The sequence below is a fragment of the Balearica regulorum genome, chromosome 15 (assembly GCF_011004875.1).
Source record: "Balearica regulorum gibbericeps isolate bBalReg1 chromosome 15, bBalReg1.pri, whole genome shotgun sequence".
Classification (NCBI taxonomy): domain Eukaryota; kingdom Metazoa; phylum Chordata; class Aves; order Gruiformes; family Gruidae; genus Balearica; species Balearica regulorum.
Window position 1 is genome coordinate 50,316 of NC_046198.1, and position 15,017 is coordinate 65,332.

Consider the following 15,017-nt stretch of genomic DNA (forward strand, 5'->3'; position numbering starts at 1 on the left):
AAACAAAGGAAAATACTACATTGGAAATATAATAAAGGAATTCAGGTTATTTTTCATTAGCCTGCCTTGGCTGCTGTCACCAATTTTTGACGGGACTGTGGGAGCAGTTTGTTAGCCGTGCTCCCCGCGTAACTGTTGGGAAAACTGAACAGGAGTGACTGTGGAAAGGAAGAACCAGAAACATTCCTGGGATCAAAACTTTTGCTCTTCAAAGCTTTGATCAAACTCCTTCCTGGCACTAGTCTGGACAGGATACTGCACCTCTACAGGGGCTTTGGGTTTTTAATGATAATTGCGTAAATCGTGGGTCTTCCATGACCAACTGGTAACTCTTTAACGGTTCCCACAAGCCACATCTTTATTTTCTCTCTCAGGGAAACACATCCTATCTTAGTGTCTGAACCAAAATGGCAAACAGTGATGAAAGAAACAGAATGTAGAAACGTATGCGCTGGGAGTTAAAACTAAATACTTAAGTATCTAGGTATGTAGTAAAGGGTCTCCTTTCTCCAAATTCTCTAACTAAACCAGAAAAAAAAAAGGGGGGGGGCGGCGGCGGGCAGAGGTTGTGGGGTTTTTTCCTCACAGCCGTTACTTCTCGCTCGTCCCTGGTTTGGGGATCTGGACCCTGCGGCAATGGCCTCCCCCAGCGACAGCTCGGGGCGCCCGAGGGAACCTCGGGGCTGGCGTCGGAGAAAAAGCCTTCACGGGGCTGGAGACGCCGCCGTCCTTAAAACCCGTCTGGGTGCTCGGCGGGAGGCTCTACGCGGAGCCCAAGTCTGGCGGCAGAGGAGCGGGCTGCGAGGGCGCCGCTGCCACCTGGGCACTCCCGGCCTGCCATCCCCGCGCCTCCCTGCCGCAGCCGCTTCGCGCCGGCACCTCGCCCGACCGGAGGACGACGAGACGCCGGCGGCCCCCGGGCTGAGGCGCTGCGGCGCCGGGGCAGCCCCCCCCACTGCCTCGGCGGGGCCGGGCCGCCCTCTGGCTGCTGTCCGCCGCCTGACGGGCGGGGCGGCGGAGCGGCTCCGCCCCCGCTCCCTGCCAGGGAGGCTGAGGCACCGGCCGCCGCTGCCCGGCCTCCCCGCGCGCCCGCCCCGGGGCAGCGAGGCGCCGGGAGGAGACGAGCGGGCGCTGCGGGCGGCGGCGTTGGGAGTTCCCGGCTCACCCGCCGCCCCCCCGCCCCAAAAGAAGGGCAGTAGTTTGTGAGACGCAAGATGGTGGCGCGGCTGTGAGCGAAGGCGGCAGGCGGGCGGGCGGCGCGGGCGCGGGCTGAGGGGGCGAGGCGGAGCGGCGCCGTCAGGTAGGGGCTCGCGTCTCCTGCCGGCTCTGGCTCTGGCGCGGGCAGAGTAGGGGGCTCTCGGCGCCGGGAGGCGGGAGGGTGACACCCCCCTCCCCCGGGGAGGCGTGCCCCCCGCACGCCCGCGCTTGCCCCCGGGGAACCGTTTGGTTGAATTTTTTTAGTAGACACAGGAGCAACTTTGTCCCTTTTGAATTACGCACTCCCACAAACATTGCTTTCTAAGGAGAAGGTACTTATAAGAGGGGTTGTTGGACAAGAAATAAAATCTCTTTCAACCCCACTTCCAATTATCATTGCAGAGAAAATGGTATGGGGAAGATTTGTGATATCTCCAGATTCACCTGTGTCTTTGCTAGGACGTGATCTTTGGCAGGAATTTGGTACTCAAATACTCCTTGCTCCGGCGGGAATCGAATTAATAATCATGGGAGCAGAAATTGTGCAAATTCCACAAGAAGAAGAAGAATCGGCTTTTAAAATTCCAGAAGGACTTGAAGCAGTTCTCCAAGGGAACTATGGAGCAGCTCTGGTGATGATCTAGGATTGTTGTTATCTGCAGAACCGGTAAGAATTAAAACAAAAGGAGGGTCAGCTCCCTCAATTAAACAGTACCCGATTGCAGATGAGGCTATCCCAAGTATTCAAAAGCAGATTGTAGTTTTCTTAGAAAAAGGAATACTCAAGGAATGTCAAAGTCCATAGAATACTCCAATCTTGCCAGTAAGTAAACATCGATTAGATAAGGATGGGGATCCAGAATATAGATTTGTTCAAGATCTCCGTGCAGTAAATGAGCATGTCATTTCCCCACACCCTGTTGTCCCTGACCCAGATTTAATTCTTACCCAAATACCTGTATGGGCACAATATTTGATCATTTTGGATTTCACAGGAGCATTTTTCAGGATACCTATTGCTGAAGAAAGTCAATAGATTTTTGCCTTCACTTGGCAAGGGAAACAGTTGACTTGGACACGCTTGCCACAAGGGTCTACTAGTTCACCAACCACCTTTTCTCAAATTCTCAGAAACGATCTAAGAGACTTAAAATTTCCTGGGGGTTCTGTTTTGATTCAGTATGTTGATGATTTGTTACTAGCAAGCCATACGGCTGAAGATTGTATGCGGGATAGTGAATATTTGTGCATCCACCTTGCAAAAAAGGGTCACCGTGCATCTCTATCCAAAGTGCAACTCTGTCAACACCAGGTAAAGTATCTGGGGTTTATTCTTAAACCAGGGAGGAGAGAAGTAGATCCAGAACGGGTAAGAGCTCTACAAGAAATTCCCAGACCAGTAACAAAGAAACAATTCAGGGGATTTTTAGGACAAGTAGGATTTTGTAGGCCGTGGATTCCTGGATTCAGTGAAATAGCGAAACCTCTTAATGAGGCAACAAAAAATGAGCAAGTGGAACCACTAGCTTGGGGTCCTGAACAAGAAAAAGCTTTTTGTGCATTAAAGGGAGCATTAATGCAAGCTCCAGCTTTGGGGCTTCCAGACTATTCTAAGCCCTTTAAACTCTATTGCACAGAAAACAAAGGAACGGCAAATGGAGTTTTAGTTCAAACTTTAGGGCCACATGAAAGCCCTATCGCCTATTATTCTTGCACATTAGATTCAGTAGCAAGAGGAACTCCGTTTTGCATAAGAGCTGTGGCTACCGCTGCTGAGTTAGTAGAAAAAAGCCGGAACATAGTCTTGGGACATCCCCTAGTAGTCTGTGTGCCACGTGACGTTGAAATATGATAGAAACAATATGCCGAGAAAGCACTTTCTCCACAAAGAGCCCATAAATATGAACTAATACTTTTGCTTGCTGACAATTTCAGATTGGAAAGATGTAATACCTTGAATCCTGCCACCTTAATGCCACTGCCCACGGATGGAGAAAAGGATGAACATGATTGTGAACAGGTGATCAAAGTGACGAGCAAACCACGAGACGACTGACAAGATCAACCTTTGGATAACCCAGATATGAACTTGTTTACCGACGGTTCCTCCTATTATGAAGAAGGATGGAAATGTACTGGGTTTGCTGTTACCACGGAAACGAAGGTATTGTTAGCAGGACCTTTGCCTCCCACTTTAGGTGCTCAAGGCGCAGAGATCGTCGCCCTCACGAAAGCTGCACAATATGCGATCGGAATACGGGTTAATTTGTATACTGACTCTAAGTACGCGTTTGGAGTTTGTCATGCTACAGGTATGCTGTGGAGAGAAAGGGGGTTTCTCACGTCAGCAGGTGAAACGATCGCCCATGGACAGCAGATTCAAGAACTTTTGGAGGCGATCCAATTACCATCTGAACTAGCAGTAATATATATTAAAGCACACACCAACCAAGAGAATCAATTGGCAAAAGGGAATGCGCTCGCGGTCCAGGCTGCAAAAGCGGCAGCCCGACAAGTCATCTTTGCAATGACACTGACCCATCAAGGAGAGCTCGACCGGGAATTGCCAGACACGCAAAAGCTGTTTGAGGAACTTCCTGAGGAAGACAGCCAGCTCTGGGAGAAGCTGGGAGCCGAACAGCAGAATGGACAATGGACTCTAGGGGGTAAACCGTTACTCCCAAAAAGGTATTTAATACCGATTGTGCGATGGCACCACGAGAAAACCCATGGTGGACCTGAGAATATAGCTTTGCGAGTGCAGAGACTGTGGGCAGCCCCGGGGATTTACACTGCTATGAAAAGAGTTTGTGAAGGGTGTCGACTGTGCAAACAGTATGCCTCTCTGAAAATCAAGGCACCAGCAGGAAAGCGACCTCCAGCAACATATCCTTTTCAAAAACTACAGACTGGCTACGTGGAGATGCCTAGGGCTATGGGATATGCTTATTCACTTGTGATTATTGATCAGCTTTCGGGCTGGGTGGAGGCTTTCCCAACTCGAAAGAATGACTCAAAAGCGGTGGTTAAAGCTCTGTGAAAAGAGATAATACCTAGGTACGGAGTTCCTGAAATAATTGACTCGGACAGGGGAGCACATTTCTCTGCCGCAATTTTAGTGCAAATTTATCATTCATTAAATACCAAGATGCAATTGCACACACCTTATCATCCACAATCGTCAGGACAAGTAGAAAGGATGACTAGGACGATCAAAGACAAATGAGTAAAGACCTGTAAACAAACTGGCTTGAAGTGGCCAGAAGCATCAAATGTAGTCCTTTGGGACATTAGAAATACACCGAGGCAAGCAGTAGGTGTATCTCCAGCAGCAGTTTTATTTGGGAGAATTTTAGCAGTACCTGGAACTTCTACTCCAGCAAAAACAAGCCTTTTGGATGGAGATGAAGGAGGTAACTCAATATTTATTGTACTTGCAGAATTCTTTTATGCAATTACGAAATCATGCTTCTTGGTATCAAGGGATAACACCTGAAATTCAGGTACGCAATATTCAACCAGGGGATAAAGTCTAGATAAAGAATTTTAGACGGAAAAATAGATTTGAGCCCAAATGGGAAGGACCTTACATGGTGTTATTAACCTCCTTTTATGCTGTAGATTAGCTATGAAATAATCTACAAGGAAAAGAGACGTGGATCCATCACTCACGTGTGCTTAAAGATTCCGCGACAGAATGAAAATCAACGCACTGCTGTATTTGCTGATTGGTTTTCTCTTGAGTCAGACTGATACCTTGTAGACAAAGTTCATCCTGCGATACCGAGATGTACTTACAAATGGAACCATAGCACAATATAGTAATACTAGTCTCTGGGAGCAAACCTTTTGTAAAGTTTGGGGAACTAAGAATGCAAAGGGGCAAAATATTGTAGTAGGTAGAAATACTGAGATTGTATGGAATCCTTTTTTTAATCCTAATGTTTTTCTAGACTTTTGTGTTAGATTTGTGATGGGAGATCCTGAGACTGGAACGGAATCATCAAGAAGTTATACATGGAATATGTGTCCATATCACACACACATATATATCTGAGCCGCAAACAGGAACAGGAACCTGGTGCGTCAGCCATCACTTCTGGGTAATGACAGAGGGTAAACACAATGATTGGTGTTGTATCAATTTGAATCTGACAAGTCCATTCTTTTCTGTAATGTATTACATTATCAGAGATGGGTTTAGGAATTTTCCGGTAGCACATGATTATGATTTTCCATGGGGTTTTCAAGCTGGCATTTCTAATACTGACAAAATAATGACCAAATCTAGATTAAGTAAACAAAGTGTAGTTGGAAATGAAGAGGAAACTTTTTGGTTAAATAACACTCATGTTTCTTTAATGAAGTCCTTTGCGAAGAATCGGAATTGTACTGAATGTTGGCTTTGTGCATCTTTACCAAAATCTGTAGGTCGTGGGTTTGATTTAATTGGTATTCCAATTCCGAAGGATTCCGTTTGGGAAAAGTTTTGGAGAAATCCCTCTATAAGGACTAAATATGAGGAGCAAATACTAACCCTCAGAATTCCTCCTTGAGACGAATATCGTAACATCCTCTGTGTAGCGAGATGTTACCCCCCCGAAAGTTGGACTGGGCAGTTTTGTCTTAACCACACTTTTGTGGGAAATTGGACTAAATGTAACACAACTAATCATATTCAATCTCGCTTGAGCTGGGCCTGGAGGGGGCCAAAGGCACTGGGAGTGTTTTGGTTATGTGGTTGGTGACAAAGCTTATAAAGCACTTCCACCCCGCTGGGGAGGAATTTGCACTCTAGGATTGGTAACTGTGGATTTACAACTTCTCCCTAAAACTATAAATGTTCCAATCTGGCATCGCACCTTTTTAACTCGTGTTAAAAGGACCAATAACCCACTAATAGAAAACCCCTCAGGATTTCACTCTTTTCTCCGATGGTTCATGCCATCTTTAGGGGTGAGTGAACTGGAAAAAAGCGATTTTAAACATATCAGGAGAAACTGAAAAACTGGCAAATTATACCGCTCGTGGGTTAACAACCTTGCAAATTGAAATTGCAGAACTTTCCAAAATGACCCTACAAAATCGTATGGCCCTAGATATGATGTTAGCATCACAAGGCAGAGTTTGTACAATGCTAAATGTGAGGTGTTGCATGTATGTAGATCATTCAGGGGAATTATTGACTGACGTACATAAAGTCTGGGAGATTAGTTCTCAAATGCCACAAGTACAAAAAGACGATACATCTTGGGGTTTTCCTGATACTGTGTCGTGGTTGACTTCCTGGGCTCCTGATTTCTCTGTGTGGCTCAAAAAGGCGCTTGCTGTAGCAGCCTTAGTGATCATAGGGATTGTATGCAGAATAGTGCTTTTTCAATGTTGCATAACCTGTTTTTCTAGTATAGTAGCAAACTTACAAGGAGCTTGGAGATATCAAGTAATTGCAGGGATGCAATGAAAACAAAAGGAGGGAATTGTCAAAAATATAGAAGCTTAGCTATAAGAAAACTGACATTAACTAGAAAGCTGCTTAAGGCCTAGAACTGTTTTAAAGCCTATAATTGTGGGAAAGGGGTTTCTAATCAAGGTAATAGGTAATGGAGCTAACTGACCATGGCAATGTACAATGCTGCTACGTTCCTTGTACAGTCCCTACCCAACCGGACAATAGGCCTGGGAATATTAATCTTATGAAGTAAGTTGTAACGGACAAGTGTATCCACAGCGAGGATACTGCGCATGCCTGCAAGAAGAGGGTCATCCAGCGAACACGGGTGCGAGACCACTGACGACCACCAGAGACCCCTTGAGGACCACCGACTCAAATCACTGAGCATGCGTGATGGGGAGGAGAATAGGGAAATGGATTCCAAGAAATGATTATCATAGGACTGCCTTTTCTCGGAAAAACAATGAATATGTATATTTTGATTCTATGGAAGCTGTATGTTGGTGATCACCTGGCATGCACGTTTGGGGGAGCTGTTTCCCCCGTGCATCCAGCGCTGCAATAAAGCAAACCTAGGGTAACTCTCGTCCGGTAGATTTTCTTTAACAATAACTCCTGGGGAATACTGGCCAATGGACTTTTCAGAATTACCTAGATGTAACCAGTATAAATATTTATTGGTATTAGTAGATACCTTCTCTGGTTGGCCAGAAGCTTTCCCTTGTCGTACCAACCAAGCTAGAGAGGTAATTAAAATCTTGTTAAAAGAAATGATACCCAGATTTGGTGTTCCAGAGGGGATCTCCTCTGATAACGGACCGAATTTCTATTGCAGAAATAGTACAGGAGATTTCCAAGTTTTTGCAGATTAAGTGGGAACTACACACCCCCTGGAGGCCTCAGTCTAGTGGGAAAGTAGGAAGAATGCATCAGACTCTCCAAAGACAAGTCTCTCAACTTTGTCAGGAAGCACACCTTGAGTGGACAGAAGCCTTACCCATAGCTCTTTTGCAAATCCGAATAACCCCTAGGGTGAAGGAAGGCGTAAGCCCCTTGGAAATCGTATACGGGAAAGCATCTCCTACAAACCTTTGAAATGTCAAGGGAGACCAAATGCATAGAAGAGGTCAGGCTGCAATTAAAGAACATTTGATTTCTCTTTCGCAGACTTTGTCTTCACCACACAGGTACCTAAATCAAAAGGTGTCTCTTCCCTTGGAGGCACCAGTTCACCCGTTCCAACCCGGAGATGTTGTTTGCAGACGGACCTGGAAAGATGAACCACTAAAAGAGCAATGGAAAGGACCCTACACCGTGCTATTGAAGAGTGATACTGCGGTCAAAGTAGAGGGACTTAATTCCTGGATTCATTATCCACGGGTAAAAAGAGCACCGAGGCCTGATGAAGATGAATGGACCCCCACACCCACCAGAGAAGTTAAGCCTCGATGAACTGTACCTGAGAAACAGGACTTGCCTAAGTAGAGGTTAAGTGCCCACAAAGCCAATTGTTTTGGTATTTAGGATTAATAATGTAGTTATCTCTTGTTTTGCTGTTTATGTATAGAATGAATTTTTTTTTTCTTCCAGAGGGATAATTATAGAACCTCCTCAGAAAGGTTTCTTAATTTAACTCTGCTAAAATGGTCAATACTGTAATAGTACATTCAGTATTAGCCGTCTGTGAATGACAATTGTAGTTCTAAGGAAAAGAACTAGTGAGACATGTGAGACCCAGGAAAAGGGATCTCATCATCTCAAAGCGGGGGGAAATGATATCCCTAGAGCAGAACTTTCCACTTGACAGGGACAGAAATGTGTTTGGGCTAGTGCTTAGAGACTGTTGAATTTCGGGTTCCATGCACTCCTTGCTTTGCTGACGACTGTCTCTCTGAAGAAGAGCCGAAAGACTGATCGAAAGCATGCTTTGCTAAAGAGTTTCCTTGAAGGAGAGCTGAAAAACTGATCAAGAGGAAACCTCCTGGCCCAGAAGGCGCTGAGAGCTGGGCGAATGCCCGAGAGGCCTGAAGTCAACAAGAATCGCCAGTAACCAGGGGATGGGAAAGGCGGCTGGGGGGGGGCAGGTTTAGCACCACCTACCCAATTAAAGGACTGTGCAAGTGACACCCCCCAGGGCCTCGAGGAGCATGCCTGCTAATTTAAAGATGCTTGACCAATAGGAGATGATGCGGTAATTGATACCCAATTAGTGTAAATTTCGGCGGGTTTTTCTAATCCTGTAACAAGGTAAATAGGTGGTAGATTCTGTGGGTGGTGCGCTAGCTGTGTGGAATTACCAGCTAGCACCCATCTCTGCGCAGACATGGAAGAAAGACACTACCTCTGCTCTGTGTGTCTATTGGCGTACTGCACGCCGGGTAAACGATCCCACTTTTGGGACAACACAACCACCCTTCCTGGAGCTAGGTGTAGAAAGCGAGAGTCTCTTGGTTTCATCAACTGGCCTCAAAGCGTTCGTCTTTAGTCACTGGTGTGGTGGTGTCTGGGCACAGTGGCCCGGCTAAGCTTCTTCAGAGCCTGGGTGTGTTGAGCGTGGGCAGTTTCAGGGTGGCCCAGCCCCATGCACCCATGCTGTCTGCTCAGCCTCCTGGTTCGCTGAGTATCTTCCGATTGCTGCTGCCACGGCTGGCAGCTCCTCACAGCAGAGGACTCCCTGACCCAGAGCCCAGCACCCGCCCTGGCTGTGGTGGGCACCTGAGAACGGGACAGGAGATGGATGGCTGTCATTATAGTGTGGTCTTTAATGGCAGAGGAGCCCACCTCTATGGCTGTTGGTTCTGGGAAGCTCCACCAGATGAGTGCACTGGCACGTTACGCTATTTGTAAAAGACACGAGTATTTTGGCAATGTGTTCCCCAGAGCTGCAGTTTCACAAAACCCAGCCAGAACAGTTGGCGTGACCTGCCAGTCTGCTGGAAGGCTTGGCAGAAACAGCCGTTCCTTCCCTGCAATGATGATGTCACAAGCGATGTCAGCACAAAGTACAGGGACCAAGTAGAAATGACAGCAAGAGCTTGGGCTGATGCTGATGTCCCCCTGCGACTCTCCTGGGTCTCCAGACAGGACTCCAGGTCCCGGCAGAAGCCCTCAGTGGTGGCTGGAGGAGGGGGAACAGCACCATCTGTTTGCAGCGGTGTTTTACGAGCGTCTTTGTAGGGAAGCCAACGTGGCCTCCGTGGTCAGATGTCCGTGACCCACCCGCAGGGATGGGGATCCACCCCCAAGCCACAGGCGCGGTGCAGCATCCTCTGCTGTCCTGGGTCACGCTGAGTTAGACTTAGACCTTACCTCCAGGCACCCAAAGGGAACGCCTGACGTTTGCTCTGACCTCTTTAGGCTTGTGAGTACGCGTTGCACAACGTGTGTGCGTGCGGGGGGCCAGAGGAGGGAAGAGGCACGAAGGGTCCCCAGACAGGTCAGACAGCCCCAGGCTAGGGGCTTCATCTCAGACTTGGGTCTCCCTTTCCAAGGCAGGCTCTGCCCTTCCACTCCCACACAAGGACACAAAGGCACCCACCCTGAGGTCCGATACCCAGGTCTCATCCCCTGCCCCACGTTTCCCCAGAGCCACCTCGCACACATGCCAGCCCAGAGCTGTCTGGGGGCTTGACTACAGCCTTGGGAGAAAGGAAAAAGATCTGCTCTATTGAACCAGCTGGGAAAAGGTACAACGGGTGGTCTGGGGCATCCAAAGCACAACGGGTGGTCTGCGACATCCAAAGCTCTCGTGGAGCGACCGCTACTTCTGCCTGCGGCTTTTCTGCCTGCTTTCCAGCAGGAGCAGCCCCTGCTGCTTGATTTCTTGCCGGGTGGGGACAAGGTCGTGGTCTTCGTCAGAGGAATCGGAGGGGTCTGGAGGAGAGAGCAGAGAGGAGCGGGATGAGGAGAGGCTGTGGGGCCACCTCTGCTGTGCCCGTGTCCCCGGGGAGAGCCAGCAGGTTACGGAGGCCTCCCAGGGAGCCCTCGTGCTGAGCCCTCCAGCACTGGCACTGCTGACTGGCTCTTCCACCCCAGCATCCCCGGGGGACCTGCCATGGCCCATCTCCAACCCCAGGGGCTGGGGCAGTCGCTGTGGGACGCGTCCCCACTGTGCTCTCCTACCTTGGACCCTGCTGCCCACGTCATCGAAGGAGATCTTCAGGTTGTGTGGATCACTGGCGGTCGCTTTCTCCAGTAAACCCCTGACGTGCACAAAAGTCTGTGAAAGACACCCGGGGTTAACTGATGGAGGGGAGGTGGTTTTAAGAAGCCCAGGGGTTGGTTCCCCACCTTGATGTCCCCTGGGGGGGACAGCCTGCAGTGCCCAGTGCCACCTGGGGCTGAGCTGCTCCATGGCTCTTCCCTGGGGCCTCCTCCATCCTCCTAGCTGGGAGGACGGTTTGGGATGGGCCATCCAGGAGAGTGCCAAAGACCACAGCAGGGACGGAGCCCCTACGCACCTTGTTGTTCTCATCGGGGCTGTAGCTGTCGCGGGGCAAGTCGGCCACGTGCTGCGCCAGGTACCGCAGCTTCTGCTGACAGTACTGGAGCTTCTCGACCACCCCCCGGGGCTTGACAGAATCGTCCTGGAGTCAGAGAGAGAAGAAGAACAACCTCGGTGGGGAAAATGAGCCACTTGGGGTGATGGTGGCTGCACCAAGTGTCACCATGCCGTGCCGTTGCATCCCCAAGCACCGCCGGGGCCGTGCTCACCCCAGAGCTGTGCAGGTACCTGGTCAGGCACAGCGATGCCGTGCAGACGGACTACGAGGTTGTCAATGCCGTGTTCAAAGTGGAGCAGGAGCTCCTCGTTCCTCAGCGCCTGGGCTCGCGCCTGCTCCAGCTGAGCCTCTTCCCGCTGCAGCCTCATCCTCAGGTCCTCCTCCAGCATCCTGGAGCCAAGCACACTCCCATCCATACAAGTGCACAGGGGCGCAGAGACACCCCACCTCTCTTGCAAAAGCTGCTCTGCTTGCCCCTCTCCCATCTGCAGAGCAGAGATGCTGCCTGCAGCCCAACTCGGACATGCTGCCACCACTTCCCATGCCAGGCAAGGAGCAAGGGTGCTCCTGCTGCCACAGCGGGAGCTTTGGGTGCTGTGCCAGGACCAGAGCTGGGGGAGCACCCTGCTGAGAAAACCTGCGGTGCAGGAGGGGTGGGTGGGTGGCTGCAGCGGGGACGGAGGAAGGGGTGCCCTCTTGGGACACTTGTGAGGCACGTGTCCCCTGCCAAGGCTGGGGGCCCGGTTAGCACATCTGTCCCGAGGTCAGCAGCAGCACCTGGGTGTGTTGCGGGGCTGGCCAAACTTCAGCTCAGCCTGCTTCAGCTCCAGCTCCTTCAGCGTCTCCTTCAGCGCCTGCTTCTTCTGCTCGCCCTCCTTGACGCGCTGCTCCAGCTCCACCCAGGACTTCTGCTGCGCCAGGAGCCTGCCGGGGATGTCCTGGCCGGGGGAGAGCACCAGGACTCAGCCCACGGCACTCCTGCAGCACGGTACAGCAGCCGGGCCGTGGCCTCGCGGAGGTTTCTGCACCACGGACCGACCGCTGCAAACTCATGGCATGGAGAAAAGGAGCTCCATCCCTGCCCGCACAAGAGGGGCTTTGGGGGGCTCCGCGGGCAGCGGAGAGCAGACAACGCCACAAGGAAACAAGGCGAGCCGTGAGGTCTCGTCTCCCCGTGGCTCGAGCACCCCAGGTTTTACCGGAGATGGGTTTTTACGTTACCCAGAGGCGGGAGCACTGCGCCGCAGCCTTGGCCTTCTCCGTCTTCTCCATCAGCCAGGCCTCGCGCTCCATCGGGGACTGGGTGGCCTCCAGTTTGGCGTCTGGGTTGGGAGGGAAGCGTCAGGGCAGGATGCCTGCGGCTGCACCCGCGTCCCACCCCCCGGCACCCCGCCAGGCACTCACCCACCAGCGGGTCCTGCGAGTGCAGGCTCGGGAAGCCCACGGCGAGCTGGGACCTGGCTTGCTGCAAGGATGGATGTTCATCATCACCCCCCGCTGCTGGCTGCTGGCACCCTGGGGGAGCTGGCCCTGCAGCCCCCCCGCCGCGGGGGGCTCGACACTGCTGCCTGCTGTCTGCCCGCAGCCCTGCCTGCGCCGGGCCCCCCCAGCTCACCGCTCTCGGCTGCCTTTCGCTTGCTTCCTTCAGCCAGAGCCTGTCCACGTGCACCTCCTGGGCGGCCAGGGAGCGGTACCTGCGCTCTCTCTCTGCCAGGAGCCGGGTTTTCATCTCGGCCATGTCCTCCTGGAGCAGATCGGAGAAGGGAGAAGCGGCTGCCAAAGCTGGGACGGACCTTAGTGCGCCAGCGGAGCTTCTGGGATGGCCAGGGTCAAAGATGCCCCCCTCCCCGCCATGTCAGCAGGCTGGGAAGGAAACTGGGAAAGGAGGGCTGGAGGATGGAGCATGCTGCCTTCACCATGGCTGGTGCTTCGGGCAGGCTGTCCCCAGCCCCAGGGCAGCCCGGCCCAACAGCGAGATGCGGGAGGAGCTCGGGAGGCATCTGGGTGCTGTGGGCAAGCCCAGCTCAGGCTCTTTTGCCTCCTCTTTCGAGCAGGAAGACTCACCAGCCTGGCTGCGCCTGGGGGCTCTCTCTGGAGAGTGGGAGAGGGCCCCAAGGTGCCCTGGACCATCTCACCTTGGCTACATCAGCAGCTCGGAGGGCATCCGAGGCCATGAGCTCCATGTCTTCCAGCTCCCCAGGGTACAGCTCGGCCATCCCGCACAGGAGGTCCAGGTGCGGAGGCAGGTGGGCCAGCTCCTGGGACACAGGGAGCCACAGCACCCAGTCACCCCAGCGAGCCCCGGGGGTCCCCTGCACGCTGCGACGGCGCACGGAGGGGAGCAGGAGGACCTCGCCGAGCCAGGAGGGCATCCCACCAGCACAGCCCCTCGGGCAGGAGGGGCGGGTGGGACGACGGCACGGTGAGGAGGAGCTCACCTTCCTCAGGGCATCCCGCACCGCCAGGTAGCGGGCGGTCACCTTCTGTCCAGCGCGGCCTTTCGCAAGCATCTTCTCGATCTTGTTCTCCAGCTGGTGGATCGCCTGGGGCGCAGACGGGAGGGGGACACAGGGTGACCCCGTGTGCCGAGCCCGGCACCCACCCGGGGGGGTGCAGGGGTTGGATTAAACCCCCCCGTGGGACGGGTGCTGCCACCCCAGGAAGGGGTCCTGCGTACCTGCACCTGCGCCTGGTGCCGCTTCTCATCCCTCTCGGCGTCCTGCAGCTGCTGCAGCCGCCTCTGCAGCTCGTCCCGGGTCTGGCTCCGCTGCCTCACCCGGTCCAGCAGCACGTCGCACGTCCTCCTCCGCTGATAGATTTTTGGCACGGAGCTTCTCCAGGGCCACCTGGATGGGCACGGGAGAGTTTGCCAGGCTGGAGGCAGGGCTAGCCGGGCACCCGCTGGAGAAGGGGGCACAGCCTGGAAAACATCCCCCCCAAGGTAGAGCCGGGGACGCTGGGACGCTGCTCCGGGACGTCGTCACTCCCTTGGCAGGACGGGCTCGGGGAGAGCTTTGCTCTGGGGGGCTGGCTGGGGCAAGGCGGAGGTGGGCATCTGCTGATGGCAGCGGTGGGCCGGGCTTCGGGACTCTGCGTAACGCAGCCCCGGGGCTGGGCGTCAATCCAATCCATCGGTGCCCCAGATGCGGCTGCTGGCGGAGAGCGGTGGCACCGCTCTGTCCCTGCAAGAGGCCCCCGGGCAAAGGCAGCTCTGCGGGGCCAGCGCCTCCATCTCCATGGGCTTGGAACCAGGTCATGACCTTGGGGCAGGCAGTCAAGGGCACAGACAGCATCTCTCTCCCAGGGATGCAGCTGGACCCCGCAGGAACCCCAGCAGCCCTGGGGACACGGCACGGGGCAAAGGAAGCTCAGGGAGCCAGAGGAGGACCTGCACGCATGGCTCCCACCGTGGAAAGGGACCCATGGGATCGCAGGCAAACACCCTGGCTCTCACCACACCAGCCCCGGGGTGCTGCCCTTGTGCCGGCACCAGGTCCCTCCGCCGTGCACCTCATCCTTCCGAGGGTCCCCAGAGCCCCAGCCCCTGCCAGCAGCCCGCACCCACCCGACCCTGCCCTTACCTCCACCGTCTTCCCGGCCAAATCCATGCCCACGTGCCTCTGTGCTCCGCAAGCCGCAGCGATGGGCAACTTGCTGCGCTGTGGGCAGGAAAGGGGCAGAGAGAACATCACCGCCAGCCTGGGGAAGGTCCCATCCTGCTCCTGGAGAGGGCCGCTGGAGGAGCTGGCTCCGCAGGGCCAGCACCAGGCAGGGGACAGCAGATGGCACCTACCGCTACCGCCTGGACGCTGCGCAGGGCACGGACGTCCTCCTGCACCGCCTCGCGCAGGCGCGGGAGCAGCTCT

At 53.4% G+C, this 15,017-nt stretch overlaps 1 protein-coding gene across 1 annotated transcript; it reads right to left on the minus strand.

Annotated features, from left to right (window-relative positions):
- Positions 1 to 10,409: 10,409 nt before the first annotated feature.
- Positions 10,410 to 13,661, minus strand: LOC142604032 (coiled-coil domain-containing protein 183-like). The gene is made up of 10 exons (XM_075767908.1): positions 13,590 to 13,661; positions 13,287 to 13,409; positions 12,767 to 12,895; positions 12,556 to 12,616; positions 12,373 to 12,473; positions 11,929 to 12,089; positions 11,382 to 11,541; positions 11,110 to 11,235; positions 10,772 to 10,868; positions 10,410 to 10,522 (listed from the first exon to the last, which is right to left on the minus strand). Exons 1-10 carry the CDS (start codon positions 13,659 to 13,661, stop codon positions 10,410 to 10,412), a joined length of 1,143 nt encoding a protein of 380 aa, XP_075624023.1.
- Between the last annotated feature and the right edge of the window lie 1,356 nt (positions 13,662 to 15,017).